A 15,099-nucleotide genomic window follows, 5' to 3' on the forward strand; every position below is an offset into this window, starting at 1 on the left:
TTGGTTTGCTATTCTTTTCCCTCCTCCCAACCAGGATAATACCAATGAGATGAAATCCAACTTTTCACTTCTAATAATGTCCTGGGGAAATACTGAACTTTTTAGGTCAAAGCTTTGTAGACTCTATTGCTTAAATTGTCAGAAGAAGAAATTCCAGGAACAAAGTGTTGACTTGAGATGAATTTGCATCCCTAGGAACAAAGGATCCTATCTGAATAAAAAATTGTTAGCCATTTGAATCAGCATGATTTTCATGATCATAATAAGCTTTATCTTAATAAAATGTTCTCCTATCTCACCTCCCTGGAACCAACTGAGTTCTCTCCAAAAGATTTTTAAAATAATTCACTCCAAAATGCATTTATAAAAGCTTCTAACTTGCTCCTGCATTCCTTACACAAGAGTCTTACCAAAGACAATGTCACACAGAAATGCATACAATACAGGCACTGGGAATGTGCATCGTATCATTACTTTAAAAAAAAAGATACAGATTTTTCTACTTCTTTGCAGCAGAACTGCAAAGGAAAGAGTTTGGAAAGTGTTAATTTGCTAACTTCTACTCTCTTTGATATTCTTTTAATCATTTTCTGGTCCCTCTGGGTACTACTACAGTCATTTGCAATGAGGAAGGTGTGCTTAATTAACTGAGTATAAAGACACTCCCTTATGAGTAGTTATAGTTGTCTGCTAATGTTCAGTAAGTGGAAGACTCTTTCAGATTTTTCTCCTGAATGGCAAAAGTAAAAGTAAATTCAATTCAATTAAATCTTTTCCTACCTTTCACCAATTCACTTCCATGCTGAACTGGGTCAGGGTGGCAATTGGTACCTCACCAATTTTTAAGACACTGGGAAAAGTGTTTTCTTCATCCCTACAACTTTTTCATCTTTTTTTTGCCATATGTCAAGCATGCGGATCATACAGACAATAAATTATACATGTACACACTAGGTATGAAAATGACATTCTTCTAGTATGAATTTTAACACACTGATAAAGATTCTGTGTTTACTGTTCACAGTTGTGCATATTATCAAATCATTACTTTAAGTGACAAGACTGACATAGAGTGAAATGCTGATGCCATATTTAATGTCTGATAACTAAAAAGTCTAATTTAAATAATCAATTCTCAATGCCATGTGTAAAAGACGACCTTAATTTGGTATAACATTATTCTGTCTGCTGTACACCTGCTTGTTCATTGAATGAGGAATGAAAAATAGCAGCTTCCCAACCACATTAAACGAAATCGCTTCCTACTTAGCATATCTGTTGAAATATATTTTTAATTCAACTCTACATCAGTGGCATCACTAATTACAGCGAGTAGGAGAGAGATTACAAAAGTATGACATTAGTTAGATTTGCTTCCAGTAACGACCAATAAAATTAAAAGGACCATGATAGCAGGTATTCACCTTAAAGTAAAAGAGTGTTTTCTCCAAACTCCAGTGAATCAGTATGATAGGTGAAACAAGACATGAAAATTCACCGTAGCTGGTGGATGTATTATCATGGTTTAATTGTCCGATTCCTGTGTACCTAAGTCAATGGCAGTCAACCTTTTGGTCAGACACCTCTCTTACACACAGGCACTTACATGCCACAGCTTCCCCTGCACCATGTAATCACACATTTATCACATATGGATACAGGACTGGCCATGTGATTCAATGCACACCTCCCACAAAAAAGGGGAACACAAACCTCTTGCCCACCCCACAGACATTTATACAATCCCACGATGGAAAGAGAACAGAAGCACACCAGGGAAGCCTACATGGATAACACAACTGTAACCTAAAAACCAAACCATTTTTATCCTACTTTTCCAATACTATGCTTTACTAACAAGCATATGGTTTTACATCTTAGTAATCATGAATGGAGCTACTGCTTAGCAAGAGCCAGTACACAATGCTCTGCTACTGCCAAAGTTCAAGCAGCTGCACTTCAAGTGCAGCAAGCCTCACGTGGATGGGATACAGGAGTTGCCTAATCCTTCCATGTTCTGAATGCTTCCCTACCCTTTGTGCTTCAGATTATTCTAAAACTGTAATCAGTTCAATGATAAGTACTTATGTTTACAAAAGACATCGGATGACAACTACCCTATGGCTTTGACTCAGATTATTAATTTTCACATTATTCATTAAATGCCAAAATTGTTCACCTGACAAAAACAGATTCAACTTTAAAAGCTGCAACCATTAGTTAAGGACAATATTCACAGTACTGCAGCATGGAGAAGAATAAATGAATACCGCAAGTGATTAAGTGCCAGATATTCCTGATTATATCAAATAACATTCACTGTATTTTAACATTTTCAATTCAACGTGCACTTCATCCTGTGTAGAAGGCCAGTATTAAAACCTTGGTTTAATAAATCCAATAGTTTTATCAAATCTGATTTGGGATTTTTGTTTGGGTTTTTTGTTTGTTTGTTTGTTTAACTTAGAGTGCTATAAAGTTGACTGATCTCTTCTTGAGCATTTAGCACAGAAAAATATTGCAGCATTCCGTTATGTTTCAATAACTCCTATTAATTACGTTTCTTTTAAACTATTTTTGTAGAACTTTTAAGACTGAAACTAGTTACAGGTTTTTTGCTGAAACTTAAGCATATTTTTACAGAGATTATTGGGCTGTTCTAGGAAACTTAATACCCAAATTCCACTCCACACTTCGTCACATACCTTACATGTGACCTTGACAGTCAACTATCTTCTCTGACTCAGCATTACAGTGACAAAACACATTTTTAAAGGTTGTGGTGGGGGTAGGGCTTAGTTGATTGAGGTTTTGCTTCAAAAATATCCATCAATTATGCATAGAAGACTGCTGTGCCCTGCTTCCTAGGAGCAAGGAAGGCTCAGAATTGAGATGGGTGAGAGCTGAAGGCTTGAAGGCTCCAGAAAAAGGCTGAATATTCCTGTTACCTGCATGGGAAGTTCAGCAAAAGTGTCTGCCTATTTATTCTTACCACTTTTTGGCCCTGGGAAGAAAAAAGGTGCTCAGGGAGAAGAACAAATCAGAGCAGCAATATTAGATGGAATAAGAACAAACTGGAAGTTCCTTCTCCCTCTGGTCACAGTAGACAATAGGAGCCTTCCAAGTTGCCTGAAGTAAAAGATTTGGAGAGTGATTAAGAGACAGAGACAGTTCTTGTCTGGTTGATAACCCTGTTGTCATTCAGGCTGGTGTTGCACAGATTGAGGAACAGTGGGTCAGAGGCAACTGTCTGTTTTGTCAAAAATGGTTTTTTGAATCAAATGCTTACACAAATCAATATTACCACTAACACTGCAAGTAGAGAAAAAAAGGCAGAGAGGAAAAAAAAGAGGATATGTTTCCCAAAAGACTACAGCTATTTCAATGCAGCACCACTAATTAAAAAGCAAATCAGCTTTCATTAATAGATCTATTTTTAAGGCAGGAATGAAAACAAGCAATGAAGGCATGACAGATGCAAGCCTGTGCTCCACTTGTTCCACCAGTAATACGAGTTACAGAAAATGGACTCAGCTATAAAATAAATGCATCAAAACATAAAGATGAATTTACTTGCATTACTGGGCATGTAATTATATGGAGAAAAAGATGCAGTTAAAATAAAGATGATATTTCAAAGGTTAAAAGAAGTTACAAATAGTTATATTTTTCACAGGTCATGCTGAAATGCACAAAAAAAGATACTTAAAAATTAAATCATGAATTTACAAAACAAGACCCATTTATGGACAGCTGCAGACAAAGACTCAGGAGAACCAAGAAGGTAAGTCAAAAGGCTGGTGGTGATGGCCCTCTACCAGTCCAGAAGGGAACACAAATCAGAATGATGGTCATCATAAAAAATCACTGGCAGGGTCAGTTAGTTGCTGTGACCCATTACGAGTTCCTGCTGTAGGAAGCAATCCAGATGTTTCCACTGAGAGTCCAAGAAATATGAACTATCTTTAAAGGCAGCAACAGCTGTAGGAAAGAAAGCCAGGAGTACAGATTTCAGTAGTCTGGGCCAGGAGGAACAGTGTAGGGAGAATCAGGAGCAAGTCTTGTACCTCAGTTTGCCACAGAGCGTTTTGCAGCTTGGCCAGCGCCACATGGTATACACCTATAAATCAACTCTTAGCTCCAAGCATGTACCAGGCTGCAGCAGTAGATTCCAACAGAAACATAATTATATGTGGGGCAATGTATTTAAGATTTATTGCTTGCCTTGAGTTGTGGAAAAACTGAGAAAGATGTCTCCAAAACCAGAGAAGATGAGGCTCTGCCTACTGAACAGGGACTTACTGATGACCTTTTCTCTCCTCATCTCTAATACCATACACAGTATATTAATACATAGTTATAAATAAACGGTAGATATGCAGGCTTGTTAGTTACCAAAGATGTATACAATTGTGTGTTTGGAGCTAACAGAGTTTGGAGAATCTACGGATTGAAACAACTGCTTTCTGCCCATTTCCCTCCTAGCTGATAAAAATGTTGTAGGTACCTAACCACATCTATGTCACCAGGATACTTCGTTTAACATTCTCAGGGATAGGTATTTTAAAAACAACATCTCAGCCTCACACACAAATTCTCTGAAGGGCTTCAAATCTGATGTTATTTGTAAGCCTTGCACCTCCACACATGAATTACAAAATTCTAAAATCATTATGTGTGAATACATACGTACCACTAAAAAGGCTAACTCTAATACTTTAGGAAGCAATATTTTTTGTTTGCTTAAACATACTGTCCCAAGACTCCTACAACTGCGAATTGAGACATTCTTCTTTATAATTCCACATACTTATAATATTCTGCTTACTCTTTATTTACAATATTTAAGTGACAGCAGATAGCCTATGTGAAACCACAAAGAAAGGCAATGTCAAACACAACACCCAAGGGGACAGCAATATGTGCGTCCATGAAAGTAATTTGGATTCTATTCTATTTACGATTCTTCATCTAAAAGCAAGCCTGAAGGAACAAGCATTGTCTTTAGCTTGTAAATATGGAGAAAATTCAGAAATATAATTAGGCTGAAGATGTCCTATAGAAGCCAAAACATAAGTAAATAATGGCTTTGCTTCTGCATTCCTATAAAGTACTGTTTTACAGGAACTACCGTGTAATATTCTTTGGAAAAAGAAGGATGTGTGATTATGTGGTTTTGTATTTATAATAACTGGCAACAAGCCAGAAAGAAATATCCATCAGAAGGCAATACTTTCCTCAAGAACAAAATTAAAAGGCAGGGGGCCTTTTGTCGTACTGGGAGAGCATCAATGGCTTAATCCCACAGGTTAGCCCCAAAGAGCCGAGACTAATTTATTGCTACTGGAATACAATTGCTCAACTGGAAGTTTTTTAAAATGGATTTAGGGATCACATAACCAGTGATTCTGAACAAACACTGTCTAAAAGTCTGGCTAAAAGTGAAATTACTGAAGGACCTCTAGCAAGAAGGAGCTGGCAGGGAAAGAAGGCTAATTAATATGTCTCAGCTCAACCCTTAAAAATCAGCTGTAGCTCCAGTTAGACAGCTCTGTCCAGAAGCTAAACCCAAAATAGGTGGCAAAGTCTCAGAACCACAATTACATAAGTTGACAAACTGAGTACAGTGCAACAAAGCATTAAGATATTATGTAGTAACCATCTTATCTCCTCTGCAAGAAGAGGCAGAGCAAGCTTTTAGTTTTGCATGCTGGTGAAGGTCTGGGAGTTGTTAGCATATATGACTGGGTTCCCTTCTCTCTGCAATTCCTGTCCTCGCAGCTGAAGAAATCACTCTGTTAGGCTAAGCAGCCGTTTTTCAAACATAGCTTTAAGAGCAGGTATTTCACTGAATACCCTAGGCAGGCTGATTTGGTTTTAAAATGGTAGGAGCTCAAATCATCATGCTAGGTTTTAATAATTACTGCATGAATTAAGGCTAGCCTTTGCTGCTGGCCTGGCAAGAGAGTCTGCTAAATACATGTAATAATTTTCATTAATACTATTTAACAGAAAAAGAAGGGTAGTTTCATCTGCTCCAACTTCCCAACATTTTTTTCCCTTTTTTTCCAGTTTGCTTTTCATTAATATTCTATCTGGACTTTAAAAAGCTTGAATGAGCAGTACATCAGGACTCTACATTTGCCTATTCAAATACTTCTAATGTGTCCATAAGCCTCAGAAGTGTTACTGAACACTGTTGTTAGATGGTAAAGACAGACACAGGAATACATGCAGCAAAATTTGAAGGGGAAATGCTGCTGCTGCAGTTCCCTCCACAGCTCCTGTTTTAAAAGACAGGTATCTCAGGATTTAGAGGAGTGACGCATTAGCAAGCCCAATTATCAGTGTATGCCTATCCTCCTCAAAGACAAGCTCACTGGGCCCTGATACAACCAAGAAAAAGTGCAGTTATGTGAATTATGATGTCTTCTCAGTGGGGAACAATTACAGCTACGATGACTACTGTGTATTAGATCCTGAGCTATACAGCACTGCAGCCTTTGAGTAGGTCTCACAAGTCTGAAGCAGCATGAAGAACTTTCAAAGCCAGTCTTAGCTTATCCCAAACCTCAGAGAGCTGAATGTGAAAGTATCTACACAGGGAAATGAAACACAAAACCACTGGTTTAACATGCACATTCAGCACATGAAACTCTGCTTAGGAAACTGAGCAATGAAGGAAGCTTAAAAGTTTTAGTAGTCAAAAAGCAGGTCCCACCTCACCCACTTTTGGCTGTTTCTAAATGCCACACTCACACAGGCACTGTGAAGCTGGCAGTGGGAGGACACCCATGGGCTTTTCCTGTCTATGCTAGCAAAATGTCTGAGTGACAGTCGTAGATTACAAGGAAGCTATCTTGCAGTATACATAGCATGTATTTTCAAAAGATTTTTTTTTTTTTTTTTTTTAGTTCGGCCAAATATATGCAGTAAGGAAGACATTTTTTTTTTTTTTTAATGGTAGCCATTCTCATGTAACTTAATGTGTTGCACATGCCACTTTTCAGTGAAAGAACACAGAAAATTAATCAATCTACATTATAAAACTAGTTGATGTACAACAATGATCAGCGATTGCAAAAAAAAAAAAAAAAATATTCTTTCATCTTTTTAAAATATTTTCTTTTCTTAAACCAGACAGGCCTTCTGAGTTTTCCAGGACTTTTTTTATTTTCCCCATGAACTTCTCAATTTCAAGAAACTAAGTACTGGAATAAAGCTCTCAGTATGTCAAGTGAAGATTTAAACACTTCCAAAGTAGAACAACAATGGAACTGATGTCAAAGCGCAAGACAAGTGTAACGAATATCATCTGGGTGATCTATACACACACGACACATTCTGCGTATCTGATTGGCTTCCATTTGATGCTAAAATAATTTGGCTGACTTCCCGGAAAGTAACTGGATCAAGTCTCTACCAATCTATCTTTCCATTAAATCCTGTTAATAAACTCCCTCCTTCCTGCATGATGATTCTCAGTATCTAACTTAGAAGGAAAAATTGTTTTTAAAGTGAGATGAGCTATGAAAGTGCTTCATCAAAACAAGTGAGCAAAAAGATTAGGGAAGATTTTATATGCTCATATAAAAAGCAGTACCTTCAGCTAATATAATCCATTACAGTTCCCTCAAACTTGGTAAACTTACAATGACTTGCCTCACTGAAGATCTAGCACTGACAGCCTAAAGCAAGTTTACTCAGGGGCTTTAGGGCAGTATTGTCTTGTCTTAAGAGCAAATGTTTGAATGGGGGGACGGGTTACCAACACTGTAACAGTATTTACTCATATATTCTGGCTCTAAATGAATTTTACAGACCTCAAGTTCTTTTGTAGGAATGTTCAAATACTTGCATTTTTAATTATTTCTAAAGAAAAAATATTTTAAAATATAATTCATACGCCAATAATTTTCCCTTTAGCTAATAATAAGTTTCTATGAAACAACTGACAGGACATTTTACACAAAGTTACTGCATTTTCCTTGAATGTGTGCTCTTTCTGAGTCTTACCTTCACATTTTCTGGATGAAGCCCTCCAGGGTGTTTGTCCATGTACTGACATAAATCAGTGTGCTAAAAGAAAGTCAGATGGAAAAAAGTGTATTAATATCTGTATGACTGCAGCAATAAATATCCTTCTACTTAGGAGTAGACAGAACAAATGGAAAATAAAGAGATTTTTCAGCCACGTATGTGCACACACACACTTGTACCTTTACACTCCATTTTATTTAACAACCTTGGTAACTTGACTGATAGAAATATTCACCAAATGTAAATGATATTTTTTCCCCTCACATCCTGTATATGGTAAATTAATTACTTTTAGTATCATTTTCTACCTTGTGAAGACAATATCACCATCAACAAAATAATGATAAAATCTGGAGGGAAGAGGAAGAACCTAAGGGAGAACCTCAAATGCCACTCTCGTTATTCACATTAAAACATTGCCTTTTAAATGTAATTTTATGGTGATTCTAGATTAAGATGGCTTAACGGTTTAGAAAATAAATCTGAAAGGCATTGCATATCAGAATATTGAATGACACTTTCCAGCTCAAAAAGAAGCACATATTATGCACATGTATAGCTATTAATTACAGCTACTTTACCAAACAGCTTCACTGAAGACTCAAAACTAAGTTTTCACTTCACAGTTGTCTATAGTCCCTGCAAATATACCATAAAATCTCTTCAGAAAATAAGCAGGTTTGCAATGCATAGATTAATGTTATTTTTAATTAATAAGTATTTATTGCTTTTACTATCAAAACACTATTTCCTCTGAATTTTTCTCTCTCATTTCTTCACCTTCCTACTAGTCAGCAGCATTCTTTCAGTGAAGCGGCATGTTGCTTCTCTGATTTGCTTGCACAACTCAGCTTCTGGAATTATGTTCAGAATAAAGAAAGTAAAAATATGCACTAGATTAACCACCAAAAACTTGGAGACTGACTCTGCCTTCCACATCTGGTTTCTGAACACATCTGGTAAAAATCATCCAGCGTTCCTTGAAAAGCTACTTGGCAATACCTGCCTCACATACTGAACAGTCCAACTAAATATAGGCAGTTTTCAAGGTGAGAGTTTTGGACAAAAGCTGCCTTCGACACAGCAGAATGGTTTCTCTGTGCAACACTTCCCAGTTCAGGAGTCATTCTCCACTGCTCTTTTGCAGAGTTATATGGATACGTCAGAAAGTTCACATTTTCTAAGACACAAAATTCATGCTAGCCACAACTGTTCTGTATAATCTTCTCTTCTGAAGTCATAAACTATGAAAACACACTGTGCATGTAGAATTAACATTATAATGATGTAAGATGCACTGATTGATTGGGTTGTGCACTAGCACAACTTTTTTCAGGAATTCTTACATGGCTTCAAGAGAGCGAGTGTCCTCACTGCAGGAAATAGCTTGAGTATCACAAGGGCAGAGGGCATTCTCAAACAGGCAAACCGCACTAAATACAACACAACAGAGTTTCTTCCAAAGCACAAGCTACAGCAAGCAATACTTAAATTTATACTTAACAAACTAGTAAAGGAAATGAAAAAATACACCACCTCTACCAGTGAATAGCTACTGTCAGTGAAGTGCATTTTGCATAAAGTCTGTGTTTAGCTTAACGACTTATTCCTAGTTTCTGTAAAATCTTTAGCCACTCTAGGTACATATTCCTCTCCTATTCTCCCAGTTAGTTTTCTGGGACTGTTAACTTAAATACAAATCTTCTGAGTAGTGATAACACCTGCAGTGCTTGGGAGAAGTTTAAAGTAAAGCCGGGAATTTTGCTTTAGAAAGCCCGGCAGGGTGAACAGGGCAGTGGTGTCCCACCGTCAGATGCACCCGTCATGGCCCCCGAGCATGGCACGCTCCCTCGTGTAGGCTGGCTGAAGGACGAGAATTATCACTTCCCCAGTTCAGTCTTCCAGCCTTTGTGGGAGACAGATAACCCAGTAGGTGGGAAACGTACTGCCTCCTTCACCTTCTATTGATTTCTACGATTTGCAACTAGTCAACCAAAAGAAAACAGACCAGAGGAAGACAAACCCAATGCTACTTCTGAAGGTCCCATCCCTGGCACCCCAGCCACCCACTAGCTGCACTTTTCTATTCACCAAAAGCTTTCTGAGACCATCCACTTCAGAGTCACATCACTAGTAACAGCAGTAAGTTGTCTTTTTATTTCCAATATACTTGTAATGAATTGTGAGGATAACCCCATTTTCTTCCACTTATATTTCAGTTATTATTTGAATGCATTTCCTCCACATATGAACATTAACTATGATCACATTTGCATTATGCATCATTTGCCTCCGCTTCCTAACCCAAGGACCAGGACAGTTGGCAGCCTGGTATAACCTTCTGCATCAGTAGTTCTCCCCTTCAAAAACCTGATTGCTCACATCTACCTAAAATTCAATGTAAGCAGCAATTTGTACAGAATCCTGGAAACCTAACAGAATCAACTGTGCAGCAGACTTTTCACATCTATTTTTTTCCACACACATGCTACAGACACAGAGAAACTTCTACTAAATTTTCATTCAGACAGTAAACAGAAATGCAAAGTCTTTTCTGTTCAAATCTTTCAAGAACTTGCCCTCATAAAACTAAGTTAGAGTCCTTCTCACAAAAGCAACTAAATACTATGGTGCCAACTGGGAAAGCAACTTATAAAGGTACAGTACATTGCTCCTCACTATAAAAAAAAAAAACCACAAAAAACAAAAGGTAGAGGTGAAGCAAAAGCAGCATCAGCTGCTCTTCTTTTCCCAAGGCAGGTACTCAATGCACATTGAATTAAATATTAATATAGCCAGGAAAGCTGACAGTGCTGCAGGGACAGCTATTTCTAAACCTGTTTTTCCCTTTTGGCAGGCAAGTGTCTGCTCCAGTGCTTGTGTGCTCAACTGACATTGAAGACAACTTAAGGCAAGTTTCAGGAAAGCATTAAAAAAGAAAACAGAGAGCAAACTGGATGAAAGCAGTTTTCTCACAGTATTCCGTGAAATTGGTACCACATATATGAATGGAGTCTTCACATTATATTTTGAGATAGAAGACAACATGCTTTCCCAAGTGGAACAGTGGCTGCAGATACAGCATGCCATACTCTGACACTAGGGTCTTTGCTGTGGTTACCACCTTGATCCAATAAAATATATACCCTAGAAGGAAAATTCAAGATACAATTACATATTGGCAATAACATAAAACTGTGTTGAAACAAGGTAGTGAGACAAGAAACAAATCCACCAACACACCTTTTACAGTCCTTCTCCCCTGTCTCAGAGGGTGAGGACACCTCACAGGGAAGGAAGATACACTGGGAATGCAGTAACTGCAAATATCCGTCACACACATCCTGATCCCAGGTGGACCTGGCTAGACCAAGACTGTATCAGCCATGCTGTTAATCCCCAACACACATAAATCACTGCAAGAAAAACCATGCTGACAGAATGTATGATATTTTGGCTTAAGTTCAAAATCCCATTCATTCCTGCTCTTAACACTCCACCAGTTTACACACACCTACCTGTATAATCTATTAGCACTCATCTGTTCATAACAGCCACACAAAAAACATTAAATAGAGATAAATCAAGTTTCCATAGTGAAGAACTCAAAAGTTACAGAAGTCCAGAATTAACAGGGTTTATCCAAACTTTTATTTGTTTGCCCAATAAATGTACATTATGATAACTTTTTAAATGCATAACGTGATCATATACTTTGTTCCCTTCACAGGATTAGACATACTCACTGAACAGAATAGGACAGACTTGACTACAGAACAGCTGTGCTGGTTTTGTGGTTGGTTTTTTCCATTCTCACACAGCTTGCAGTCTCTGGCTTATTTACTACTTTGAAGGCAGAAATATTAATCTCAGAGGCTTTCCTGCCCTGCTTATTGCTATGCTATTCACACGCTTCACAAACATAGAATAATTTCATAGCAATCCAGGGGAGATGTGGCATTATTCCCTTTTACCAGGTAGGGAACAGAAGCAAAGAGAAAAAATTCTTGAGTATCATTGATTTGGGGAACTCAGTTTAAAGCACTTTGCTTTTGACTTTTCAGAATATTTGGCACTATTTCACCTTCTGTGTTTTCACTGACTTGAGTTACAGCTGTGACTGTATAATGCTTTTGCAAGGGAGACCGAGAATCTCATGCTGAATAGCAGAAGTCAGTCATATCTGAATTGCGATGACAGCAATTTGCAATAACATCATAAAATTGTGGTGATGACGATGATTCTCAATGTAGAAGGGATGGAACCCAGTTCTCTACAGCAGTATTACCTGCCTTACCTTGAAACAATATTTTGAATGAGGCAGGAACTCCAGAAGACACCCCAGTTCCAACATCCACAAAAAAAGAGAGAAGTTCAACAAACACCACATGCCTTCACCACACAGGCCTCTGCAGAGCTGCACAACAGGCTCTTCCACAAGGAGACAGCAAAAGGAGATTGCATAGGCCATCTTTATCTCGGCATCCTCCAATTTTAAGAACTTTACTTGGCTACCTCACTAATACAATAATGTTTTGTGCAAAATCTTTTATGCTTTCAGTGAACAATTCGATCTTTCCTCCCACTACTGCCTCCCCCTAGAAGCAATTTCACTTGTTCCAGGGATGGAATCTACAGTATTTGAAGTTGTGAATGGCTAAAGCCAAGTGTTTGAGAGGAGAGGGGGAATCTTCAAAGGCATAATTCTTAAGTAAAAATGACAATTTTTCTGAAGCTTATCACTTGAAAAAATTTGGGGCAATTTGCAAAATGATAGCTCAATGCCACCCACACCAAAAAGGCTACCCGTTCTCCAATTTCCAAGCTCATGCTATGAGGCTTGAATATTTACAGTAAGAGTCCTCCAGCTACAGGTTTAAGATATCTTGCCCATTTTGGCTGAAAATAAAAATAAATATAGGCAACCTGAGGCAGACTTTGGTATCTTATTTCTTCAAATAGTTGTAGTTTACTAAATCGTGCCAGAACATCGTTGCTCCAGGGCTGTGACTTAACTTCAAGGTTCTGGCACACACAGCTCCACATCCTTGAGAAGGCTCTGTCAAGCCTTTGTGCTACCTTCTCTCAGCAAGTTAAAACACAAATCCTTTCCTCAGTGCAAATCTCAAGTAACTAGACCTCCACTAGGAAACCCGTGACCCTTTCTGGGGTGGATGGCACGAGTTCTGGTTAGACCAGAGACCACACAATGCCTCTTAGGACAGGGAAGAGAAAATTAATGCTCAGCTATGCTAGTTCCATCATTCTCCTGTTTCCAAACTGTATGTAGAAGCATATCACAGAATGCCCAGCTTTGATCCAAACTTCAAGGAATTTTGAGTATTTTCCTCCCTATGAAGGAGACAAGTATCACAACTCCTACAGGTACATAAAAATGAGGCAGAGATTAAGTTACTTATCTAATATAACTGCTCAGAGCCTAAGTAAAAATCAACAAAGTTGTACAAGCATTAAGCAAAATCAAGCTTGGGTCAAGGAACAAGGAAAAAAAACCCCATAGTACGAGGGGGGAAAAAAAAAAAAAAAAAAAAGGAAAATGCACGCTTGCTCAGACTTTCTCTGTGATGTTTTTTACTCACTTCTCCCCCCCGCCCCCCAACTACCATGACAATACCACAAAAAGTTTCATTTACCTTATAAAGTATTGTCTCTAGGCTCACATGAAGAAATTAATTGGGGGTTTTGCTTTAAAGTTGTGGCAGTGTGTAGTGTATGAAGGTCATTTCTATTCAGCAAGACTCTGGTTTATGTTAGTAGACACATGCATGTTTATGTTTGTAAGCATACTGTGTCTAAGCATCTCCTGAAGGGAGAAGAATCCAGGCTGATATGTATACAACAGAAGCAAGGTTTATATACATTGCATCTTACTTCTGGAAGACAGAGAGTACGCAAACAGAAAAAAATGAGACAAATGTTGATGGTTCAGACTCCTCCCTTCTCCCCTTGAAGAAAGAATTCTAATTATGAATAGATGAGTAAACCACAAGCTACGAATGTCCTCAATATGCTCCATGCTTTGCTTTAACATCAACTATTTTGCTCAACTATCTTTCGCAGAAATCAGAGACTCTGCTACCAAACACAAATGTGTTCAGACAAAGCGCAGGACGTCTCCTTTCAAAGGCACGGCCAGTGACATGCAATGAGCTCCACTTCACCAGCCCTTTTCCATAATAATAAAGTGACTGTCGCTCTCCTCTAATTAAATTAGTCATTTCTACTTCCTATGCACTCCCTTCTCTTTCCCTCTTCTTCCTCGGTCATGATAAATCTCCATGTGACTTAGCTGTCCCATAATTCTGCTTAATTGGTTTCAGCTGTCATTTTTGAAGCTGAAATGAACGGAGAGCCTGGGGCTTGTGAATGGAACAGGAAGCATTTCCAACCGCATTCCCATCATGTAAAACCAGCAATGTGAAAGAACCCTTCCATTAAAACAAAAATGGGAGTATTTGGCTGCCGGCGATGCCATCATGCTGCAGACAGATTGTGCTGCTCCAATGAGGCAGCGAGGCTGTTGCAAGGCATTCTTCTCTGTTCAAAGGAGAGCACACATTATTTATGCCCTAGCAGTTTTACCGACTAAAATACTTTCTCTTTTGTCACCAACAAATTCTTAAACTGATAATATAATTTGCCAATAAAAGCACAGGCAGTAGGAATATTTGAAGTGACAGGAGAACAAAGGAAAGTTAATTTTATTTAAATGGCATGTATCCTCCAACCTAAGCACTCTGCAGATTACTGTACCACAGTTTAAATGAATTTCATGTTGCTTGTATTTTCAAAAGTGTCATAGACCCTCATTTTCAAGTATTTCTATGGCTTTCCATAATTCAATCTCTTCCCCCTATGAGACAACCCAGTGTTAGCCATGCTAACAAAAAACACCCTCCAAGCTATCTCTGGGTGATACCTAAGCAACTTCCAGAAATACCACAGAAGGCAACAGCAGCAGCTGGGCTGAGCAGCAGGGGAAAGATATATATTAGGGATTCAAGGAAGAAAAAAAAAACACCCCACAAGACACCTTTA

At 38.2% G+C, this 15,099-nt stretch overlaps 1 protein-coding gene across 16 annotated transcripts in view; it reads right to left on the reverse strand.

The window, feature by feature from the left end:
• CDK14 (cyclin dependent kinase 14) overlaps positions 1-15,099 on the reverse strand; it is a 333,262-nt gene that overhangs the window by 167,580 nt on the left and 150,583 nt on the right. For all 16 annotated transcript variants that reach the window (XM_049798612.1, XM_049798611.1, XM_049798619.1 and 13 more), the window contains one exon: positions 8,017-8,079. In XM_049798612.1, coding sequence (XP_049654569.1) covers positions 8,017-8,079 — 63 coding nt within the window. The remainder of the gene's footprint in view (positions 1-8,016; positions 8,080-15,099) is intronic.

Source organism: Accipiter gentilis, chromosome 4 (genome assembly GCF_929443795.1).
Source record: "Accipiter gentilis chromosome 4, bAccGen1.1, whole genome shotgun sequence".
Lineage (NCBI taxonomy): Eukaryota > Metazoa > Chordata > Aves > Accipitriformes > Accipitridae > Astur > Astur gentilis.